This window comes from Cydia pomonella, unplaced genomic scaffold (assembly GCF_033807575.1).
Source record: "Cydia pomonella isolate Wapato2018A unplaced genomic scaffold, ilCydPomo1 PGA_scaffold_167, whole genome shotgun sequence".
NCBI lineage: Eukaryota > Metazoa > Arthropoda > Insecta > Lepidoptera > Tortricidae > Cydia > Cydia pomonella.
The window spans coordinates 279,067-299,069 of record NW_026907809.1 but is presented as its reverse complement, the minus strand read 5'-3'; the positions used below and the strand labels follow the sequence as shown (position 1 = coordinate 299,069).

The 20,003-nt window shown below is 38.5% G+C and overlaps 3 protein-coding genes across 5 annotated transcripts in view; 2 read left to right on the top strand and 1 right to left on the bottom strand.

Moving 5' to 3' along the window:
- The first annotated feature begins 338 nt into the window (after positions 1-338).
- Positions 339-2,409, top strand: LOC133533456 (testis-specific serine/threonine-protein kinase 3-like). The gene is made up of 3 exons (XM_061872439.1): positions 339-966; positions 1,049-1,823; positions 2,246-2,409. The coding sequence occupies exons 1-3, from the start codon at positions 871-873 to the stop codon at positions 2,407-2,409; spliced, it is 1,035 nt and encodes a 344-aa protein (XP_061728423.1). The 5' UTR covers positions 339-870.
- Positions 2,289-15,855, top strand: LOC133533462 (uncharacterized). Of its 3 annotated transcripts, none has more exons than XM_061872448.1 (9): positions 2,289-2,379; positions 2,839-2,922; positions 3,767-3,867; positions 3,950-4,727; positions 5,515-5,615; positions 10,833-11,441; positions 11,729-11,888; positions 14,253-14,381; positions 15,722-15,855. In XM_061872448.1, exons 2-9 carry the CDS (start codon positions 2,895-2,897, stop codon positions 15,802-15,804), a joined length of 1,989 nt encoding a protein of 662 aa, XP_061728432.1. In that variant the 5' UTR covers positions 2,289-2,379; positions 2,839-2,894; the 3' UTR covers positions 15,805-15,855. The 3 variants fall into 3 exon arrangements, with proteins under 3 accessions (XP_061728432.1, XP_061728434.1, XP_061728435.1); XM_061872450.1 differs by having other exon boundaries at positions 3,763-3,867; XM_061872451.1 differs by lacking the exon at positions 14,253-14,381.
- LOC133533464 (liprin-beta-1-like) overlaps positions 15,820-20,003 on the bottom strand; it is a 44,740-nt gene continuing 40,556 nt past the window's right edge. Inside the window, exon 13 of the mRNA XM_061872453.1 lies at positions 15,820-19,554. Within this exon, the coding sequence (XP_061728437.1) occupies positions 19,480-19,554 (75 nt within the window). The 3' untranslated portion in view covers positions 15,820-19,479. The remainder of the gene's footprint in view (positions 19,555-20,003) is intronic.

The window sequence follows — 20,003 nt, the reverse complement described above, 5'->3', positions numbered from 1 at the left end:
CCGGGGACTGTTTCCAATTACCCCATACAGTTTCGGGTAAAAGATACGGCAAGGCTTTTGTTTTCGCCCAAGTTTAGTAGGATAACATTAACTTAAAATTATTATTTTGTTAAAATTAGATAGACAGATAACCAAACTAACGGTTAGTATAAAAACTAATTCGGCTTACGATATTTTTATATCTGTTTATAGCGTTTGAAATTAAGTGTTCCCAACTCCCCCACTCTCCCCTACATGTACGATGCATCCTCATCGCGCCTCATGTTCTGCCGCCAGAATGCAGCACTAGCAAATATTGACCATATTGTAAGCCATAGGGTACCTAACTTATGCATACTATGACTTAAACAGTTTTTTGAAAAGTTTTCACCATGTCATTGATGCATCGAAGCAGTTTTTTTGCAGAAAGCCTATCGCGAAACGCAAAAATCGAAATTTCGTTATCTATCTGCTTCTCTATCGCCGAATATGTAAGAGTGATAGAGAGGCAGATAACGAAATTTTGATTTTATGTGTTTTGCAGTAGGCACTTGGTAGGCACTCCTAATATTCCCTACGAGTATTTGTACCGGTTACATGCACCATGTGCAAGTAACAACAAGATAGTATTCCACAGAAAGCCTGGGGTTCCATAGCCAAAAAGTACTTTCCTAAAATTGACGATTTTTAAAGAAGAAAAATCGCCGTCATGCATATGTATAAGTGACATTGTACTTCTGTCAGTTATGTTATCAAAATGTAGTCTAAATTTTTAAATCTAAATAACAAAATAAAATATAACAAAATGCCTACTTTTCCTCTGGCTATGAAGAGACGTCGACTGAATGCTGATGTTGGCTGCTCCGTGTTTAACGGCATGGTAATGGTATCATGACCGAATTGAAAACAACACCATCAGAGGAAAATACTTTGTCGTCTAAAGGATACAAATTGACTAAATTTATAGGTGAAGGTGCTTACGCTAAGGTGCCTAATACACACAGTAGTAAACACTCACAGCAACAAAGTTTAAGTTATACATTCTCATGGTGTCACCCTTTATCCACAGGTGTTTTTAACAGAATACTCATCAAAAGATAGTGATGCCAAAAGTACACTCGCTTGCAAAATAATCGAGACCTCCAAAGCTCCCAAGGAATTCGTCGTGAAGTTTCTACCCCGCGAAATTGACGTATTGATACGTTTAAATCACCCTCATCTGATACATATTCATAGTATATTTCAGAGGAAGACCAAATATTACATTTTCATGCGATTCAGTGAAAATGGTGATCTTTTAGGGCATATCTTAAAAAACGGATGTATGTCGGAAAATCAATCTCGAGTGTGGATGCGACAGTTGGCACTCGGGCTACAGTATTTGCACGAACTGGAGATCGCGCATAGAGATATCAAATGTGAAAATATCCTATTGACGGCGAATTTTAACGTGAAGCTTTCCGATTTTGGGTTTTCGAGGTTTTGTGTGGACTTAGATAATCAGCCAATTTTGAGTGAAACTTACTGTGGGTCCATGTCGTACGCGGCTCCGGAGATTCTGCGCGGGAAGCCATACGCGCCGAAACAAACGGATTTGTGGTCGCTGGGTGTGGTGATGTTCGTAATGCTCAACAAAGCCATGCCGTTCGACGACACGCGAATGCGGAAGCTTTACGAGCAGCAAATGAGCAAGAAGTACCGATTTAGGTCGCGTGTGGCGCCCACGCTCTCTGTCGAGTGCAAGACTGTAGTGAAATATCTCTTGGAGCCGGATCCGGGCCTGCGGTATACGGCCGTGCAAGTGTTGAACTCCGAATGGATCGCTATGGATAGCAGGCTTACTAGTAATGGCTTTGGATATTTTAAAAATAAACCTTTATTCATAGTAGCTACCTACAATGGTATGTATATGTATGTAGTCACAAGGTTACCTACAAATTCAAATATATTGCACTCCCTAAAAGATAGGCAACCACGTAAAACAGCTGAGCGGATTCGGATGATAATTGACAGTGGTATAAGTATGAGTATACCGAAGCCGAAGTGAAACTGACTGAAATAAGACAACATATTATTCAATTTTACTTATCTTTATTAAGGACTAAAAGTTATTAAGGGTGTTATAAGGTGGGAGTGAAATGGGGTCAGTTTAACAAATTCACGCTGGGATACTCGCACTCGCGCTCGTAGTTATTACTAGTCGTTACTACTTAGTTAAATATAATGTACCTGCTACCTACCTAAGGCAACCACACCTATGTTTTAGCTATGAATGCAGTAGAGACGGCAGCTCTAAAGCGAGCTAAGGAGCAACACAGAAGAATGTCAGACCCGCGCAAAACTGTTAACAAAAAGCACGGTGACATATTAAACAATCCAATTAGAGACTCTCAACATAGAGTGAGTGCTTGTTTTTTGACCTGTCTATAGTGTCTATTGAATATAAAAGATACTAAGGTAAAGGGCCCCTAGTTCATGTTAGTACCTTATTTCGTTATTTTTGGTTTTGGCGCAAATAATAAGCAATTTCAATATTTTTTATTCAAATTACACATAAATAATAAAAATCATGTACCAATATTTTATTGTCTAATCTGGGAGTAATACGACGCTTGAAAGTTCGAAACTATCAGACGGTCGCGAACAGCTGTTGTATGCGTGCATTTTTTGTAGCTGTAAGGTGCGCGATCTCACTTGTTAAGCTTATAGAAAGGAAAAGGTTAAACCATTCGAATAAAAGTTTTTAAGATGAGAGATTGATACAAAAAAAAAAAATTAAATATATGCATAAAAATACCTTTGTAATTAATCGAACTTTGGAGCTGACTTGAATTTCACTTTATTTATTTTCGTTTGCAGGCTAGTGAAATGATCAAGTCTCTGGCTAATCTAACCGCAAAACAGAAGCCATTCTAATGATATTAAATGGAGGGTCAATCAACGGTGCGTTCATATGGATCTATGTAACTCTATCGATAACATTAACCTTTTAATCGCCGTGGATAGCCGCGATCGCTAATAGCGTATAAAAAAAATATGGAGAGCAGAGTGTCTAACTTTCTAAAAAAGTGTATCTAATACTGATTCTACAATGGTATAACACATGCTACGAGTATTTACATTTTTACAAACAAAGATATGTCTTAAATGGTGAATGAAGTTAAGTAAGGTGCGGTTTACTAGACTTATAAGTGCAATTTCTGGACCAGCCTAAGGTGCCCTGTCGGGAGTTGATGGTTATCCATTACTTACTGGGCACCCAGTATAAGTCATAATACAATATCCAGAATATCCACAATAACAATTCAATTCAATCATTTATTTCAGACATAATAAGCCCATGTCATTTGTTAGTAATACGTTAAAATTAATCATAATAATGCTAATGTCAGTAAAATACATAATTATTCATATAAAAAAAAATACCATTATTTTTTTTCTATAACATAAATAAGACACTACCGCTGCACGTGCAGTAGCATCTAATGGTGCTGGAACGGGCAGTCTAACCTCTCGGCCAGCACACGTAGCAGACTGTTGGAGCTCCCGCGCAACCGCCGCATCAGTGAGGCACTACGCTTACGCATTATGGCCTAAAACCATCGATGCGAGCATCCGCGAACATACCTGATGCACTGCAATAACGAAGACAAAACTTCGTGTAACTTCGTCCCGGCGAAGACACGAGCACGCTCGGCTCGATGAACAATTCTAAGCGGTTACAAGGTCAAGAAGTTAATTATTAGGTACCAACTTATTTATAAAAGGAATTTGTTTTTCTAGATAGAGTCGGAAGAAGAAATAAAGTTAAGCGGTTCCGAGCAATTAACACTCGTAAATCGCGGCTACAAGATCATCAAAAAACTCAACGAAGGGTCATATGCTAAGGTTGTTATTACGTTGATATAATAATAAGAGAAAAGAGAATAGATATTCGAAAAATGTTTTAATGCCCAATAAACTATTTCAGGTTTACCTCGCAGAGTACAAGAATCCTAATAAACATGATGCCATATCTGTGTTGGCTTGCAAAGTCATTGACACTAGCGTAGCGCCGAAAGATTTCGTGAAGAAATTTTTACCTAGGGAAATCGAAATGTTAATAAAATTGAATCACCCCCATCTAGTGCACACACATAGTATATTTCAGAGAAGAGACAAGTATTTTATTTTTATGCGTTATATGGAACACGGGGATTTGTTAGAATTCGTACTAAAGAAGGGTGCTATTCTAGAGGACCAGGCGCGGATATGGACGCGGCAGCTGGCGCTGGCCATCCAGTACATGCACGAGCTCGGCGTGGCGCACAGAGACATCAAGTGTGAGAATGTTATGTTGACCGCCAACCAGAACGCTAAACTTACTGATTTCGGCTTCTCCCGGTTATGCATCGACAGAAAGCTAAGGGATATTCAAAGCGAGACCTTTTGCGGCTCACTTTCCTACACGGCTCCTGAAATACTCCAGGGAACACCTTATTACCCAAAACCTGCGGACGTGTGGTCGTTAGGAGTTGTGCTCTACGTAATGTTGAACAGGGCTATGCCATTTGAAGATAAAAATATGAAACAGTTATATCAGGCCCAGGTCAATAACAATTGGAAATTTCGTGCGCGGTGTCTTAACGTCCTGTCAGATAACTGCAAGAGGCTAGTTGCGCGAATGTTAGAGCCGAATTACCAACAAAGGGTGAAAATTGAAAATGTTATAAATAGTGAATGGATTGCGATGGATTCGAGGCTACTAGGTTAGAGTTATTTTATTGTATCATTTGTATGTACCTAGACTCCTATGTTTTGGTGGGCCGTTCGCAAAGAGAGCAATCCCCACTTTACATTTTATTTAACCGTAAAGACGGGCCCTACGAGCGAAACGAAGTGAGCCAGTACATTGGTGTCAAATCGCGTTGTGCGTAACAAATGCGAGCCAGTCGTGCAGTCTAACGCAACTAGGAACAAAAAACTCGTATGTCTAAAATAGAAAATGTCACCAATGTGCCTACTAGCGTACTTCGTTTCGCCCGTTTCGCGTCTTTACGATACTTCGTAAACATAAAATATATACAGGGTGGAACAAATTATTGGGCCCTAGAGGGAATGTATCTGAAAACCTGAAGTTAACTTATTTTACTTAAAGAAACCATTCTTTTATTTTTATAAAGAAACAAAACTGCATTCAAAGGTTTTTTACAATTCGCTTGTCTAAAAATATTCTTGTGTACTAAATTTTCGAATTTATGGATATTTTGTACGACAGACGAGTGTAAGACCTAATGTTTCTTGGAGAAATTTTAACAGTAACTGTATCGACTAGTGGAATAAAATAGCGTATTTAAATTTTTTTGAATTTTTAGTCGGTTAGATTCCCGGGTGAACCAATCTAATATAATTTTTTTAAATGCTTTTTGGTTTTTCTGGACTTACTAATAGCCCCCGTTTAGTTAGCTGATAGAATGGTAACGCCGCATGCTCTTGGCCGATTTTTCCACACTGTATAACAGCATATTTTCTATTTCAATTCCGACATATGTACAGAATGGACAGCGCAAGAAACTCTGGCTTATAAGAAAGCTCAAGAAGAAAAGAGTGAGTTATTGAAAAGGACTATGGCCCACGCCAACAAGAGCCCTAATCAGGTGGATAATACGATCATGAAAGTCAACTGCGATCTTTAAGGCTCGACTATGAAATAACTTCTTGGGAATCTTGGGGAACTTACGGACCTTACATTTTTTACCCGGGTACGGGAAAGCTTATGATTTTTGCAGTCTATCTAATGTAAGTATGTAGGTATAAGTGCTATATATGCATGTAGAATTGTAGATAGGCATGCTGGCTTGCTTCGTGTGTTCCACCGCTGCTTCAAACCTACTGAGCCTATTCCGAAGGTCTCAAGTGGACGGAAATTTAGACATTAAAATACCTTTGTGTTTATTAGAACGTATTGACTTTTTAAAGCTGTTTTTCTGGACCTACTCTCAATTTCAAAATCGCTTTAGTGGGTAAGGTTTTATGGTGGGTAACAACGAACCCTTTCGTATTAATTCTTCCAAAAAATCTAATTTGATTGGCCTATTATAATATATTTAGTATATTTTCTATAGATATGCAATAGGTACGCGTGTCCCGTGAGGGACAGAACATATTTGGGTGGGTACTTGTCTTGGTCTGACTCTATAACTCTGGATCTGACTTGAGGGTTGGGGGGAAATGATCAAACGGGATGGCTTTGTGGAACTTTCAGTAGGAGAAGCAGAGAAAGCGCCATTATTTGTTTGTCCTTGTAAGTCTCACTTTTTCTTTCTACCTACTTCTAAAAAGTCCTAGGTGACCATAGAGAAATAAGTGAGCATAGATTGCTAACTCCATACATCAGTTTTCTTACCTAAACGTGGGTTATGTGGGTTATTTCGCAGTCAACATTTTTATGGTGGCCATGGTGGGTAACAATGAACTCGACCAAATTACGTAGGTTGTTTTTGGTATGTTGTCAGGAATGTTAAAACGAGTTTTTAATTTGGTGGCATTGCGATGTTCTGTCCCTCACGGGCGCACTGCACGCGTATGGTACGTATAGAAAAGATACTATATCCATGAAATAGGTACGATTTGTATATTTATGTCAAGTTGACTGAAGCTTATTGTCGTAAAAAATTGTCAGTGTGTATGTGAATTGTTTTTTTGGAAAAAATGATAAATACAAAATGATAAATTAAGCTAGCTAGTTATGTCTAGCTAGCAAACCAATACCACTATGCATCATCCATGCAGGAAAAAGAAAGTTTCAAGTAATGTGCGGAAAAAAGTAATATAAATGGGGACTCCAGGCGACAAGTGTGATCTGACTTCACCTTCGGACCTGGCTATGCTTCAAGAGAAAGGATTCATACTGGGCAAGCTCATTGGAGAAGGGTCTTATGCTAAAGTACGTGCTTCAGGTACGGGTGGCGGCAAAATTTCGCGGTGTCACTCCAGTCGCCTATAGTCCATTCAGTTAGGAACTCATAATGACAGAAAACAATTTTGAAGGATAGAAACATTGAAGGATAGGTACCTAAGGCTGGTTTTAGTGTCACGTTGCACTGTGGGCTGAAATTCGGCTTTCATTGACATAGAAACCGAAGTTGTTATTTTTTACGTTTTTTTGATTAAAATAGGTTTTGCCCAGCATTGTTATGGTAACCTATGAATTTTAGACGATTTGGAATGAAAATTGTGGAGTTACGATTTTTTTTTTAAATAAATGTATGGAGCAGGAACAAGAATCATCATTACTCAAGAACCGCAAAATAAACCGTAATATCCTCGCAGGTGGTTATACTACGAATTATTTGTGATTTTTTGGCATACTACATACATAGGTTACCATAACAATACTGGGCAAAACCTATTTTATCAAAAAAACGTAAAAAGAACAACTTCGGTTTCTATGTCAATGAAAGCCGAATTTCAGCCCACAGTGCGTTGACCGACTAAAGTGCATTATTATTTATTATGTCGCGGCCGCAGCCCGCGTAGCCAACGTATAGCGTGGCGTAGTCATCTCTCTTTCATATTAGTGCGACAGTGGCAGTCGCGTTTCGTTCGCTACGGAGCGTTAACGATTGGCATGTTGGCTACTCGGGAAGGCACGCTCCGCGCGTCGGCGCTGACGGTTAGCGCGACACTAAACACTAAAAAACTAGCCTAACGGATATAAATTTAATAGGGGAGACTGGGTACGGTTGTAACAACTTAACTTCGATCGCTCATATTATTGCAATTACAGCTCTAATAATTAAAGAAAACATTATACACTGAAGAATACTAGTTTGGGTTAATTTTTAATTTAAAATGATTAACCTATCTGCAATAGTTTTTTGGCAGCGAGTCATTTTTCAATTAATGTGCAACTGTCCTTATAACGTGGTCGGTTGTAACAGTGATGTTGGACGATACAATCGTTTAACCTAACCTAACCTAACCCATCCAACTAAAACCCAAAACAAGTACTTAATTTCGTTGAAATTCTTAACCGAAAAAATCACAGGCAACAATTTAAATGCCGTAGGTAAATCCAGTTTATTTAACCCTGAGATAGTGTCGCTGCGACAGCTTACGTATGGCAATAATGTGCGTACGTCATGTATAGTCGGGGTAGTGGGCATTGGCTTCATGTTGATACTCGTATAATGTCAAAACATTGCTTAAAGAGAATTCGGTTCTTTCAATTTACCTATTCGTCAAAATCTGATTCTAAATATGCAATATTTATATATTCTTCGTTTTCTGACTCTGACGAATTCTGATTTTCATCAGATGTTGTGTCGCTTTCAGGGCCACCAACCTCGATTATAAAACGTTCAGTCTCCAATTCGATTATAGGACCTTTATAATAATCGTCTTCATTTTTTTAACATAGTCACAGCAATTGCTCCAATTTTCTTGAGTTACTTCCTATATTATAATAATTTATTAAAAAATTTAATCATTAATGATATAGACTGAATGCAAAATAATTTACATAACTTAACTAAATTCTCAACATTAAAATAAGTTTTATACCTGAAAACTATCTTCAACAAACTTTAGAAAAGCCTTATTATCGATAGACACATTTTTAGTTGCCCCAAATCATCTCAACAGGATTTAAATCACAGTGATATGGCGGTAATCTTATCACTTTGTGTCCGTATGTGGAGAGCATCGTGTCTATTTCATATATTGGTTCAGGTTTGTGACGTCTCAAAATCTCCACCAATCTAGCTTTGGATGCTTTTTGTGGAATAGAAATTTTATTCGAACGCAGCCACTCTGCAATGACATACTTTCTGTCGCCAGATGTTGGTGGTTTTTATTAATGCGAAAGGAATGATATCGGGCATTATCCATAACTATACATGTGGGTTCACTTAGATTGGGAATTAATTTCTGCGTAACCCATTTCTTAAAATTATTTTTATTCATCGAATCATGGTAATCTGCTTTTTTTTCTTTATCATTATATACCAGAAGTGCATTAGGAACAAATCCGGATGGTCCACCGGCATGAACAATAATATGTCGTTTCCCTGTTGAAACGGCTTTCGATACTTCAGGTTCATTTTCGCTCTGCGAACATTTGGCGTGGTTCAGAAAAGTATGAATATAGGTCTATATGCATATTTTTATCCCTTACTTCTTGTATTTGATCCAAATAACTTTCACGCCAAACCACAATATCGCAACGCTCCATCAATATTGAACGTTGGTTTCTGCATTTTTTATATGTGACATTATCTATGAAAAGGGACCTTATTGTCGATGGCGCTTACGCCGCACTGCGAAGCGCGGCGTTGTTTATAATATGGGAGCATCGTTGACAATAGCGTAAGCGCCACCGACAATAAGATCCCTTTTCATAGATAATGTCACATATTTGAATCCCATACTGTGCATTAGTTTTCCTAAGTACTCTCTGCTGCCTGTAAATCCAATGTCTTTTTTCAAAGCAGTGAGCAGAGTTTTGATACTCGGTACTTGTTTTCGCACGGCATAAAATTCATGAATTTTATGCCTTATGGCATATTTATCGAAGTCGTCTATTTGAATTCTCTTTTTGTGTGGGGCTTTGTTTTGTACAGGTGGCAAAGTCAAGACCGTCTCATTATTTTTAGAAATATTTTATTATCGTCGATCTACATAAACCTTAAATGAAATATTAAAGTTTAAACCAAACTAGTTCAATACAACCGCACTATAAAATGTCAATACCGGTCATGTCAACAACCAACTTTAAAACATTTAATCTGTAAGTATTTGATTGCATTCACTACAATTTTTTTCGCATCTTTGGAAATTTTTATTTGCATTTTTGTAATAAAACCGTTTATATTTGAATATATTCGTAGATATTTTCTGTTTGTTTACATCGATCACATTGGATGACATCCAACGTTCGTTGTCAAAGAGTGCTTGTTGCCAGTAAAATAAATGAGTACCATTGAAAATCCGCAAAATAGCGAGGGTCAAATTAACTGTTGTCAGGCTTTACACTATTATCACAAATTATAATACTATAGTATTGTTTTAGGCAGCCATGACCTCGCAAATCTTCAAGTACTAAATAAGGTTAGTATTCAAGTACAAATTAAAAACTAGTTTTTATAGAATTAAAATATGTTCAAAATTCATAAACACATTAAACGTGCTGGATCTTTACAAGTTATTAAGAAATTCCCGACTTTCTTGTTATGCGACGTCTATTTGGTAGTATTTAATAGTACTAGGCGGGGGGGGGCTTCAGGATAAGGTCTCATTTTGTTAAGTTAAAAACACAGATTGTTTTATACAGCATTTTCACAAGTAGGTAGTAAGGCAAATTCCCAAGCCCTGGTTTGCAAATAAAAAGGAACCACGTTCGAAACAAAACAGCCTACACTAAAAATTGATAAAATTCCGGTAACGTGTGTGAGGCTTACCATCAGGTGATCCGTCTGCTCGTTTGCCTCCTATATCATAAAAAAAGGTATGGGCGCAGCATCGCCGATAAATATGTGGCTACGCACCGCATCTCTTTCTCCTTGAAACCGTCACTCTCCTGTAGATCATTTCGTAAATATTCGAGCTGTTTCAACCGTAGTTACCCTGTTACAACGTATACCTATATACCCAGTCTCCCATACGTCGAATCCGTCAATTAACCTTTTTTCTTGGTATTAACCTAATCTAGGATTGACTCAGTTCGCATAGGTAGGTACAGCGGGCGGCAAAATTGCATAGTCCCATTATGAATGAATTGATTCATAAAGTGTCCATATAATAAAAAGATGTGCTATGAAGTAGGTCATTAAGCATATGATAGGATAATAACATAAATAAATGAATCTTCGTAGGTGTACAAAGCAGTTCATATGATAGACGAGACCCACAACACGATGTTGGCGTGTAAAGTGATTGACACGACGGGTGCGCCCCGCGACTATCTCACCAAGTTCCTGCCGCGCGAGCTGGACATCCTCATCCGCCTCAACCATCCGCACATCGTGCACGTCACCGACATCTTCCAGCGCCGCGCCAGATACTACATATTCCAGCGATTCGCCGAAAACGGGGACCTACTCAACTACCTAACAAGCAACGGCGCTGTGCCCGAGAACCAGAGCAGGCTCTGGATGCGACAGATTAGCTGCGGTCTCCACTACATCCACACTCTAAACATCGCGCACAGAGATTTGAAGTGCGAAAACATATTGATCACAACGAATTACAATGTCAAGATAACTGATTTCGGTTTCGCGCGCGGAGTCCGCTGCAGGGATCGGGACGTTTTGTCGGAGACATTCTGCGGGTCGCTTTCGTACGCCGCGCCAGAAGTACTAAAGGGTATCCCGTATCTACCTAAGCTGGCTGATATGTGGTCCATGGGGATCATTCTTTACACTATGCTAAACCAAGCCCTACCATTTAATGAGACTTCTGCGAGAAAGTTGTATGAGAAACAGGTAACTTGAAAGTGCTATTTACCTAAATCGCTTTTTAAGCTCGTCGCGTCTTTTATAAGGATTTCATCTAGGCGACATATATGTTTCCAAAGACTTCGGATGCAGATTCAGATGTTGTTAACGTTCCGTCCGCCGCGCGAGTGCCAATGTAAAGCGCGTATGTAAAGTTTGCATAGGATGCTATATTGCATCTTTCTGTTGGAAGTGTGTAGTCGAGAAAACCTTTGTAATATTTCGTTTTTGTTTCAATGCTACGAGGAAACAACAAATTGTCATTTCGTTTGCAGGTGACGAAGAAGTGGCGGTTCCGCTCGAATGTAGTGAATCAACTATCAGAGGAATGCAAGCGGCAAGTTACCCAGCTGATGGAACCGGAGGCGAAGGCGCGGCCAACGGCCAGCAGCCTCTTTAACGGTCCCTGGATCGGCATGGACCCTCGCCTTCTTAGTCAGTATCATACAACCAATTTCAGTCAGTACCGAGAGTTGTCTTTTTACTTGAAGTTTCCTGGCAACTACCAGGTTTTAAACAAAACAAAGTTTACGTATTTGAGAATAAAATCATGAGTAGGTAACCTCTCGTTTGCTGAAAAAGTATACCTAATATGCTGGAATTCGGTAGGCATTGCTAGTGTGATGCTCTACAGCAAACACAACTTCATTTGGCTTTTACTCCCAAACTAAAAAAGTTTTTTTTTTTCAAATACGAAATAATTGCCTGTTATAATAAAATAATAAGCCCCTAGCTAGCCCAGGGCAGCTTGTGGCGAGTTGAATGGGAAGTGACGTCCCTTGGGTCCCATACTCCGTCTCTGGCTTGCCTTCAGTGGCCGACTGGTGTGAACACTGAGCAAGGGCCGCAGCACTCTCACCTCTGACTTGCATTTACCGGCCCAAGAGTGTCATAGCTATATAGGTACTCGCGGGGTGGAAGTGAAATATGCATAGGTACCTAATGCGCGAGTTAATAGCAACTGGGTAGAAAGCGGCATACTCGTATACCTCTCCACTCCCCGAGTAACTCACGCAATGTTGTTCCCGTGTCGTGTCACTCCGTGCAAGTGGCCGTTTTCGTATTTTTAAACAAAGATTAGGGCAGGTGCCATAGTTTTTTCCAAAGTTCCAGTTAACAGTCCACTAATATCTACTCGATAGTCCAGTTACTTTAGTTCTTATTTCTTACGATAGTTCTACACTGACAGGGGCTTGTCCTTCGGTGCGCTACCTACATACATACAGGGGTAATCGTCGTTTAATAGTGTCACATCATAGCTAGTTATAGTGTTAGTTTCGGCTCCACGCACTCCTTTCAAATATCCGGGACCGGATCCATGCTCCGGAGAATTTGTAAGAGACAGACAGAGTGATTTAGCACGTTTGATATTAATGGGCAGAGCATTCCACTGCCGGACAGCGCGAAAACTGAAAGAATTATTGTACAAATTTGAAAAGAAGGAGCTGGGGGACTAGTAGCAGATTTTGAGAGTATCTAAGGAACTAGTAGATTAAATGACATATTTACGGCGTGGGCGTACATAGATAGAATCCTGATGGAAGCGAAGATTCTAAAATATATTTTTTTCAGATTCAGATTTTTATTCATAAAACATAGTATTTTACATGTCAAAATTAGGTTGGTACGGTACATAAAACAATTCATTTACAGAATATTAGGCACATAAGTTAAATAGGCGTTTAACAGGTCAGGTACATACAGTGTATGCCTGCTAATTAATGTCTGCAAGTATTATTTTCTAAGTAGGTACAATCGCCATCAGATATATCGGATCGGCCAAGGTGCTCACAAATATCCCGCCTCCTAACACGCCTCTATTGTCATGGCGTTAGAGTGCGAGTTCAGATATTTATGAACACCTTGACCGCTCCGATATATCTGATGGCGACTGTACAAGAAAAACAGGTTTACTTTAAAATTTATAATTTCTGGTCGCTACGCGTCTCGACAAATTCGTCAATAGTAGAGCAAGCGAGACTTGTTAATAATGTTTTTAGACGATTTGCAAAAGCGATATCGCTTTGTGCTAGTTTTAATTTTAACTCGACGGGTATTGAGTTAAATAATTTTGCACCCATGACACCGAGCGACCCTCGACTCTTTGCGAATCTGCAACGCGGCACGATTACTTCGACGGGTACTGGAGTGAGTGGTGTGTGTTCAGGTTTGCTCTCACATATTTGCAGGCCTTTAGTATATATATGTATGAAAGTGGTTTGATTTTTTTTTGGTATTTCATAGTTAGTATTTCATCGTGTCGTTTAAGCTCGTGCCTTGAAACCCTCGCAACGCTCGAGATTCCACTTCTCGAACCACTCGCTACGTTCGTGGTTCAATTTTGCAATCTTTCGCTTGCTCGAGTATCAATATTAGCACGAGCGGTTAAGCAAACTTTGCCTCCGAGTAAAACACAAAATTTTAATATATACCAATAAAATCAAACCAAACATAAGGAAAAACTAAAAATTTGCATCTGATTTGCATTTGGATAAAATGCAACTGCTCATTCGTTTTTGAACAATGAAGAGGGGCTTTATACCATACCAGTTGGTGTGGTGAATAGTTTGTTTAACCCTCGTGCCTTGAAATCCTCGCAACGCTCAAGATTCCACTTCTCGAACCACTCGCTACGTTCGTAGTTCAATTTTGGAATCTTTCGCTTGCTGGGGCACCAATATAAGCACGAGCGGTTAAACAACAACTTTGCCCGCTTTTAAAATTAATAACTATCGATTTGTTCCCTGGTTGAATATTCAATGAATTAAAGTAAGAATAGCAACATTTCCACTTTTACAGAGTTAACTTTTATGGAAGAGTCACTACTCAAACAAGCTGTAGCAGTTGTCGAGAAACAGATGAGGGATTCCGAAGCGGAGACCGATATGGAGCGCATCGCGGAAATCCGCTGCAAGAGCCGGGGAAAAGGTGAATGTTTTAATTTGGTAATTAGTTTTACAAGGGGCCAAAGTTGTTGTTTAACTCCTGGTGCTAATATTGATACCTGAGCAAGCGAAAGGTTCTATTATTCAAAAGGTTCTCGCTACGCTCGTAATTCAATGAGTGGAATCTGAAGTCTTGTGAGGGTTTCAAGGCATGAGGGTTCAACAAAGTTTGCTACCGAGTGAGAAAGTTCCCCCCCCCCCCCCCCCCCCCCCCCCCCCCCCTCCTTGTAACACCTGGTCACATTTGTCCTCCCCCTAGTGTGACTATTTTGTTTGCAACGAAATCAGCAATTGGAATTAAGTATTATTATTTTAATAAAAGCAATATTCGTAATTGTATGATACGAAACCGATTAAAAATAAAAATTCACGAATAATAACGGTTTATCATTGCAGTAAGGTTATTGATTATTGTAATAATCAGAACTATTCAGTTACATTTGAAGTTAAAGTGACATCACAAAGTTGGTGAATCCCTCCTCCACCTTATCACAACATATCACATTTTCTTAACCCCTCCCTCCCCCTAAACGTGTGATGTAATTATTGGATGACCCCAAATTATTAACTGTAAAACATAACAAATCAAATTTAACGCTATTAAATATTTTCAATTCTTACTACATTTGCATCAGCTTATTTGCCACTCTAGTGGTTAAAATGCAATTTTCTAATTAGTTTTTGAAGCATAAAGGAGCCTTAGACTAACTTAGATAAAGGAGCAGTATACTAACGTTCAATTATTATTTGGAACTGTCAGTCCGGATTAGGGGTTAAGAGGGGATAAGGGGCCAATTAGATCCTAGACCTTGCAACGGGTTCGAGATGGTTATTTTTCGTTTCACGAAATATGAACACATCGTTAACAACATCTGTGCGTGTTCTGTCCCTCATGGCTCGTCTGTATAAAGTCTACGTTGGAAACACATATTACACATATAACAACTAAAATTAGAATTGGCCTGTATGAAAGAAGACTTTAGATTGGCATAGATAATGACAGGCTTTTAATTATTTGTATCTACAATCTTGCGCCATCTACATCAAGCATTGTGCATTTATCACAATCTCTAGCCGTCTAGAGGCCTATAAAAAGGACTCCCGCTCCATTCTAATTTGAATCTTTATTTTGAGTATTTTGAAAAATCAAAATTGCTATTGTCTTGATGTCATGTTTTGGCAGGTTGATGTCTGGGCGACTAGAAGGTAATTAGTTGAAAAACCAAGTCTTATCAACTAATTTCGCTCTCTTCCTCTTCTCACTCTGTCTCTCTCGTGACAGCCAGGAATTCTAATTGTCGATCTAATGTATTTTTTTTTCAGAGGGATTCAAAGTATGGAAAACTAGTGACGCAACAGCATTTGTAAAATCGAAACATATGTTTGAGGATAATGAAAAAAAATAAGAATAAAAAACGAAATCATCATTCAATGTTTATTAAATCATACATTTTATATTCTATGACTTTAAGTTATATTAAAATTTATTTGATACATAATGTATAAATGTTTTGTCGCTATCCAGTGATACAACTCACCTTCCAATAACCTACACTTGTATTACAAAGTCATGGAAGACAGGGTCGTAAGGGCATGTACATATTTATAAGATTTGGCACAACGTGGTAGGAACGGGATCTTGGATCACGCTACATTCATAATAACATACAATACGCTTTCTCTAAATGTAATACTATCGGTAAGTACAGAAACACTGTTTTTATCTATCCGTTACAGATAGTAAAATGGTATTTTCAGCGTTGCCGATTTTTTTGCATTATCCGCACTATGCTAAAAATGATAAATTTTTAATTATTCACAATGACATATATCTAAGAACGGGCCTTACGGGTACTAAGAATGGTGCTAGTTCTAATTCGAGCCAATCATGCTATCGACCAATCGCGAGCGTGATGCGAACTCATACACCAATTGCGTTGTGGCATTAGATTGCACGATTTGCTCGAATTCGAGTGCGTGACGCCGTTGTATTGGCCCCATTCTTATTGCCCGTAAGGCCCGTCCTAAGATAAACAACGTGTCTCTACTCTCTGGACATTGACCGAGATCCCGAGTAGGGTTCCTTCCCAAGAATGTTCTAATATGGTAATTTATTTGATTAGATAATCATACAAAATAATATATTTGAAAAGTAAAATTAATGAAAATAAATCATCAATAAATAGGAGCATGCCGTATTAGTCGTTCACAATGACGATAAGATTAAGTGACACTAGTGACTTGACGTACTCTTTAAAGAGGCCGTAATGTAGCCGTAATACTCGTGGCATTTTTTAACTGTCATAGGGACTTCTCATGTATCGACTTCTGATATACATATATCGATAAAATTTAAGAACACAAAATATTAAAAAGTAAAAATAATTTAACAAGATAATATGGAAAAAATATGACTATCTGTTACTCTTTTAAAGAAACGAATGCAACACTTGATAGCACGAAAACAGACTATGAATTTGCCGAACTGAAGTAATATGTGACATTGTTAACTATTCAGTTTTCATTGTTTTAATTGCGTATCTTTATATCACATTTTCAACTACTCTAAGCGATTTCTTGCAGAAAACTTTAGAGTCTCTCTTTAGCGATAAGATCGCCTGTTGTTTATTTCTAATTTAAATATTTTTTAATATGTTGTGTTCTACTTTGTATCGATATATGTATATCGGAAGTCGATACATGTGAAGTCCCTATGACAGTTCAAAAATGCCACGAGATTACCGTGTATCTACATACAGGCTGTTCCGAAGTATTAAATCGTAAATCATTAACTTCGCCGTTAGTTCTGTGCCGTTTGGAATGAGACTAGGTTAGAAATACTCTAATCGACACGTCTTATTCATCTATGTCCATAGTGTAGGGACACGTTGTATGTCAATAGTTATTCATATGTATCCGAGTTATTTGTGGAAAAAAAATCCTTAGGGACTCTGTAAAATAATCAATATTTCGTCACTATTTTTTGTGCGTGTAAAACCTCATTAATGTATGAATCTAAGCTTCTTCTTCCTCGCGTTGTCCCGGCATTTGCCACGGCTCATGGGAGCCTGGGATCCCCTTGGCAACTAATCCCGAGAATTGACGTAGGCACTAGTTTTTACGAAAGCGACTGCCATCTGACCTTTCAACCCAGGGGGTAAACTAGGCCTTATTGGGATTAGTCCGGTTTCCTCACGATGTTTTCCTTCACCGAAAAGCGACTGGTGAATATCAAATGACATTTCGTACATAAGTTCCGAAAAACTCATTGGTATGAGCCGGGGTTTGAACCCGCGACCTCCGTATTGCAAGTCGCACGCTCTTACCGCTAGGCCACCAGCGCTTCTAATGTATGAATCTATGAATAGGGTATATTTAAAAAGTTACCAGTTGATAGTCAGAATCTTATTCATATTTGTGCGAGAGGATTGTGCCAATTAAAAATAAAATACTTATAGGTATCTATCGTTTCGTAGCGTAATGTTCTAAGCGTAAATTAGGTAAGTATATTTTTGTATCTCAAATTTGTTTCACATCGTGACAAACGTGTATTTACTCGTCATATTGTCAGACTTCAAAATACAGCTTGCCATTTAGTAACACATTTTTATTTAAATTGTGCCTAGCAAACGAAACTTGTATTCACTGATTTCAGTGCCGCGGCAACACTATTGGTCAAACTGTATGTACAGCCAAGGTATTAAATATCGACACGGACAATATGCTAAAAATATGTACACACTATCTTAATGTATGGGTAATAATAATAATATAGTCGTGTATATATTTTGTCCGTGCCGATATTATATTTAATACATACCTTGACTGTACCTACATATATGACGTGTTGCTTAATGTAATAATGTATGATGTTCGACTGTTCTTATCCAGACCCTATTTATTGGATACAATTTTTTGCCAATATGAATGGTAAAAAAATATACGGACAAGCAAAACAGGGTCTTTAAAAAAACAATAAATAACAATGTCTGGAACGTTGGTCATAAGTAGTTATGTTATGACGGTACATACATACAAGAATATAATTTGGGTAATGGTCCTTCATGGATATAATATTACCTTTTAATAAATAATCTCAATATACCATAGACGTCAAAAGTTATACACTGAATGTGGGGCTTATAACTTAATGGAAAAGTTTTTGTAGCAATAGAAATGAGACCCGAGTTATATTGTCGCGTTTCAGTCGTTTTCTAAAAAGCTAAGACTCGTACTTAACAATATAGTTACAATAAAACGCACTAAGTACTGTATCAAAAACTTGTAACAAATTTAATGGACCTAATGGTAAAGTTACACACGTGTAAGTAGATACTTCAATTAACAGTTACTATTGGTTTATAATCGGTCTTAATACCTCTGCCATCTGTCCGGTCATTATAAATTATTCAAGCACATTACTTGAATATAAAATGGAATGTCTATTGCTTTTCGATTAGGTGGTCGGTGTGATGAGTGAAGCCTGTTTGTGATGTTTATTGGCAGTCTACAGTTTTGACTCAGTCAGAGAAGCGGCCACTCGTGTGGCCCGAAGTTCACCGTTACGCGTTCGCGTTGTCGACATTAACATTATAAAGTACATAAGTTAAATATATCTCTTTAAATAAACCGTACTTTTAGACCTCTCAATATCTACAACGGACCAATATAATTCAAGACATGATTTTTGGCAGCGTGACTCGATTAAATATTTTAATAAAATTAATCACTTAACAATCTATCACCCCGAACGCACACCGAGGGCTTCGGACGCCGTGTCGTATAATTTTAATTTTAGCACCATAGTTAGCCAATCAAAATTACTCCCCTCGAAGCCCTCGTATAAAATTAATCTTAAAATTATAGAACACGATAAATTAGAACGCATGCTTTATTAGTAGTCCACAGTAGATTAGCTGCTGGAGCGTAGGGCGGTGACGTGTGTAGTCGCGTGCGCGCGTAATGCAGGCGCACATGGACGCGCTAGTGTGCGCACTGTGCAGGCGCCAGCGTGCGTGCACCGTGCAGCCGCCAGCGTGCGTGCACCGTGCAAGCGTCAGCGTGCGTGCACCGTGCATGCGCTAGTGCGCGCGCGCGGGGTCACGCGGGGGAGAGACAGCCGACGCGACGCCCTCCGCTGTTTTTACTCTCATCGTCTGTAAAACACATCTACTTTATTTTTCTCCCACTAGTGATGTCGCTGTACACCCAACCCGAAGATAAAGAATTAAAGCACAGTTAGATAATAAACACTGCCCAAACTTAAATAATAAAAAAACGCTTCGCCCTTGGTTAACTGCCGTGTTATTGTGATTAAGTTTTTAATAAAACCCAAACCAAATTTTTAAAAGAATAAAAACCCGCAGCAAATACCCGAAAAATCAGTGCTCGAAAAGGATAGCGAAGTGAACTTAAAATATAGTTAAGCACACTAATATATAATCGCTAAAACAATGCTCAACAATTATGTACGTTATGGTACGAAAATAATCTACGGAAGTGAAGAAACAAGAGAGAGAAAACAATAAACAAAAAATGCAAATCGCTTAAAATCAGCAAGAAATTATTAATGGAATAATTTAATATCACCAAGAACAGACCTTAA

Coding starts and splice junctions, on each gene's coding strand:
- LOC133533456 (XM_061872439.1), top strand. CDS start 871: ATGACCGAATTGAAAACAACACCATCAGAGGAAAATACTTTGTCGTCT. Junction 967..1,048: donor GTGAAGGTGCTTACGCTAAG/GTGCCTAATACA, acceptor CTTTATCCACAG/GTGTTTTTAACAGAATACTC. Junction 1,824..2,245: donor TATGGATAGCAGGCTTACTA/GTAATGGCTTTG, acceptor CCTATGTTTTAG/CTATGAATGCAGTAGAGACG.
- LOC133533462 (XM_061872448.1), top strand. CDS start 2,895: ATGATATTAAATGGAGGGTCAATCAACG. Junction 4,728..5,514: donor GATGGATTCGAGGCTACTAG/GTTAGAGTTATT, acceptor ACATATGTACAG/AATGGACAGCGCAAGAAACT. Junction 14,382..15,721: donor CTGCAAGAGCCGGGGAAAAG/GTGAATGTTTTA, acceptor TTTTTTTTTCAG/AGGGATTCAAAGTATGGAAA.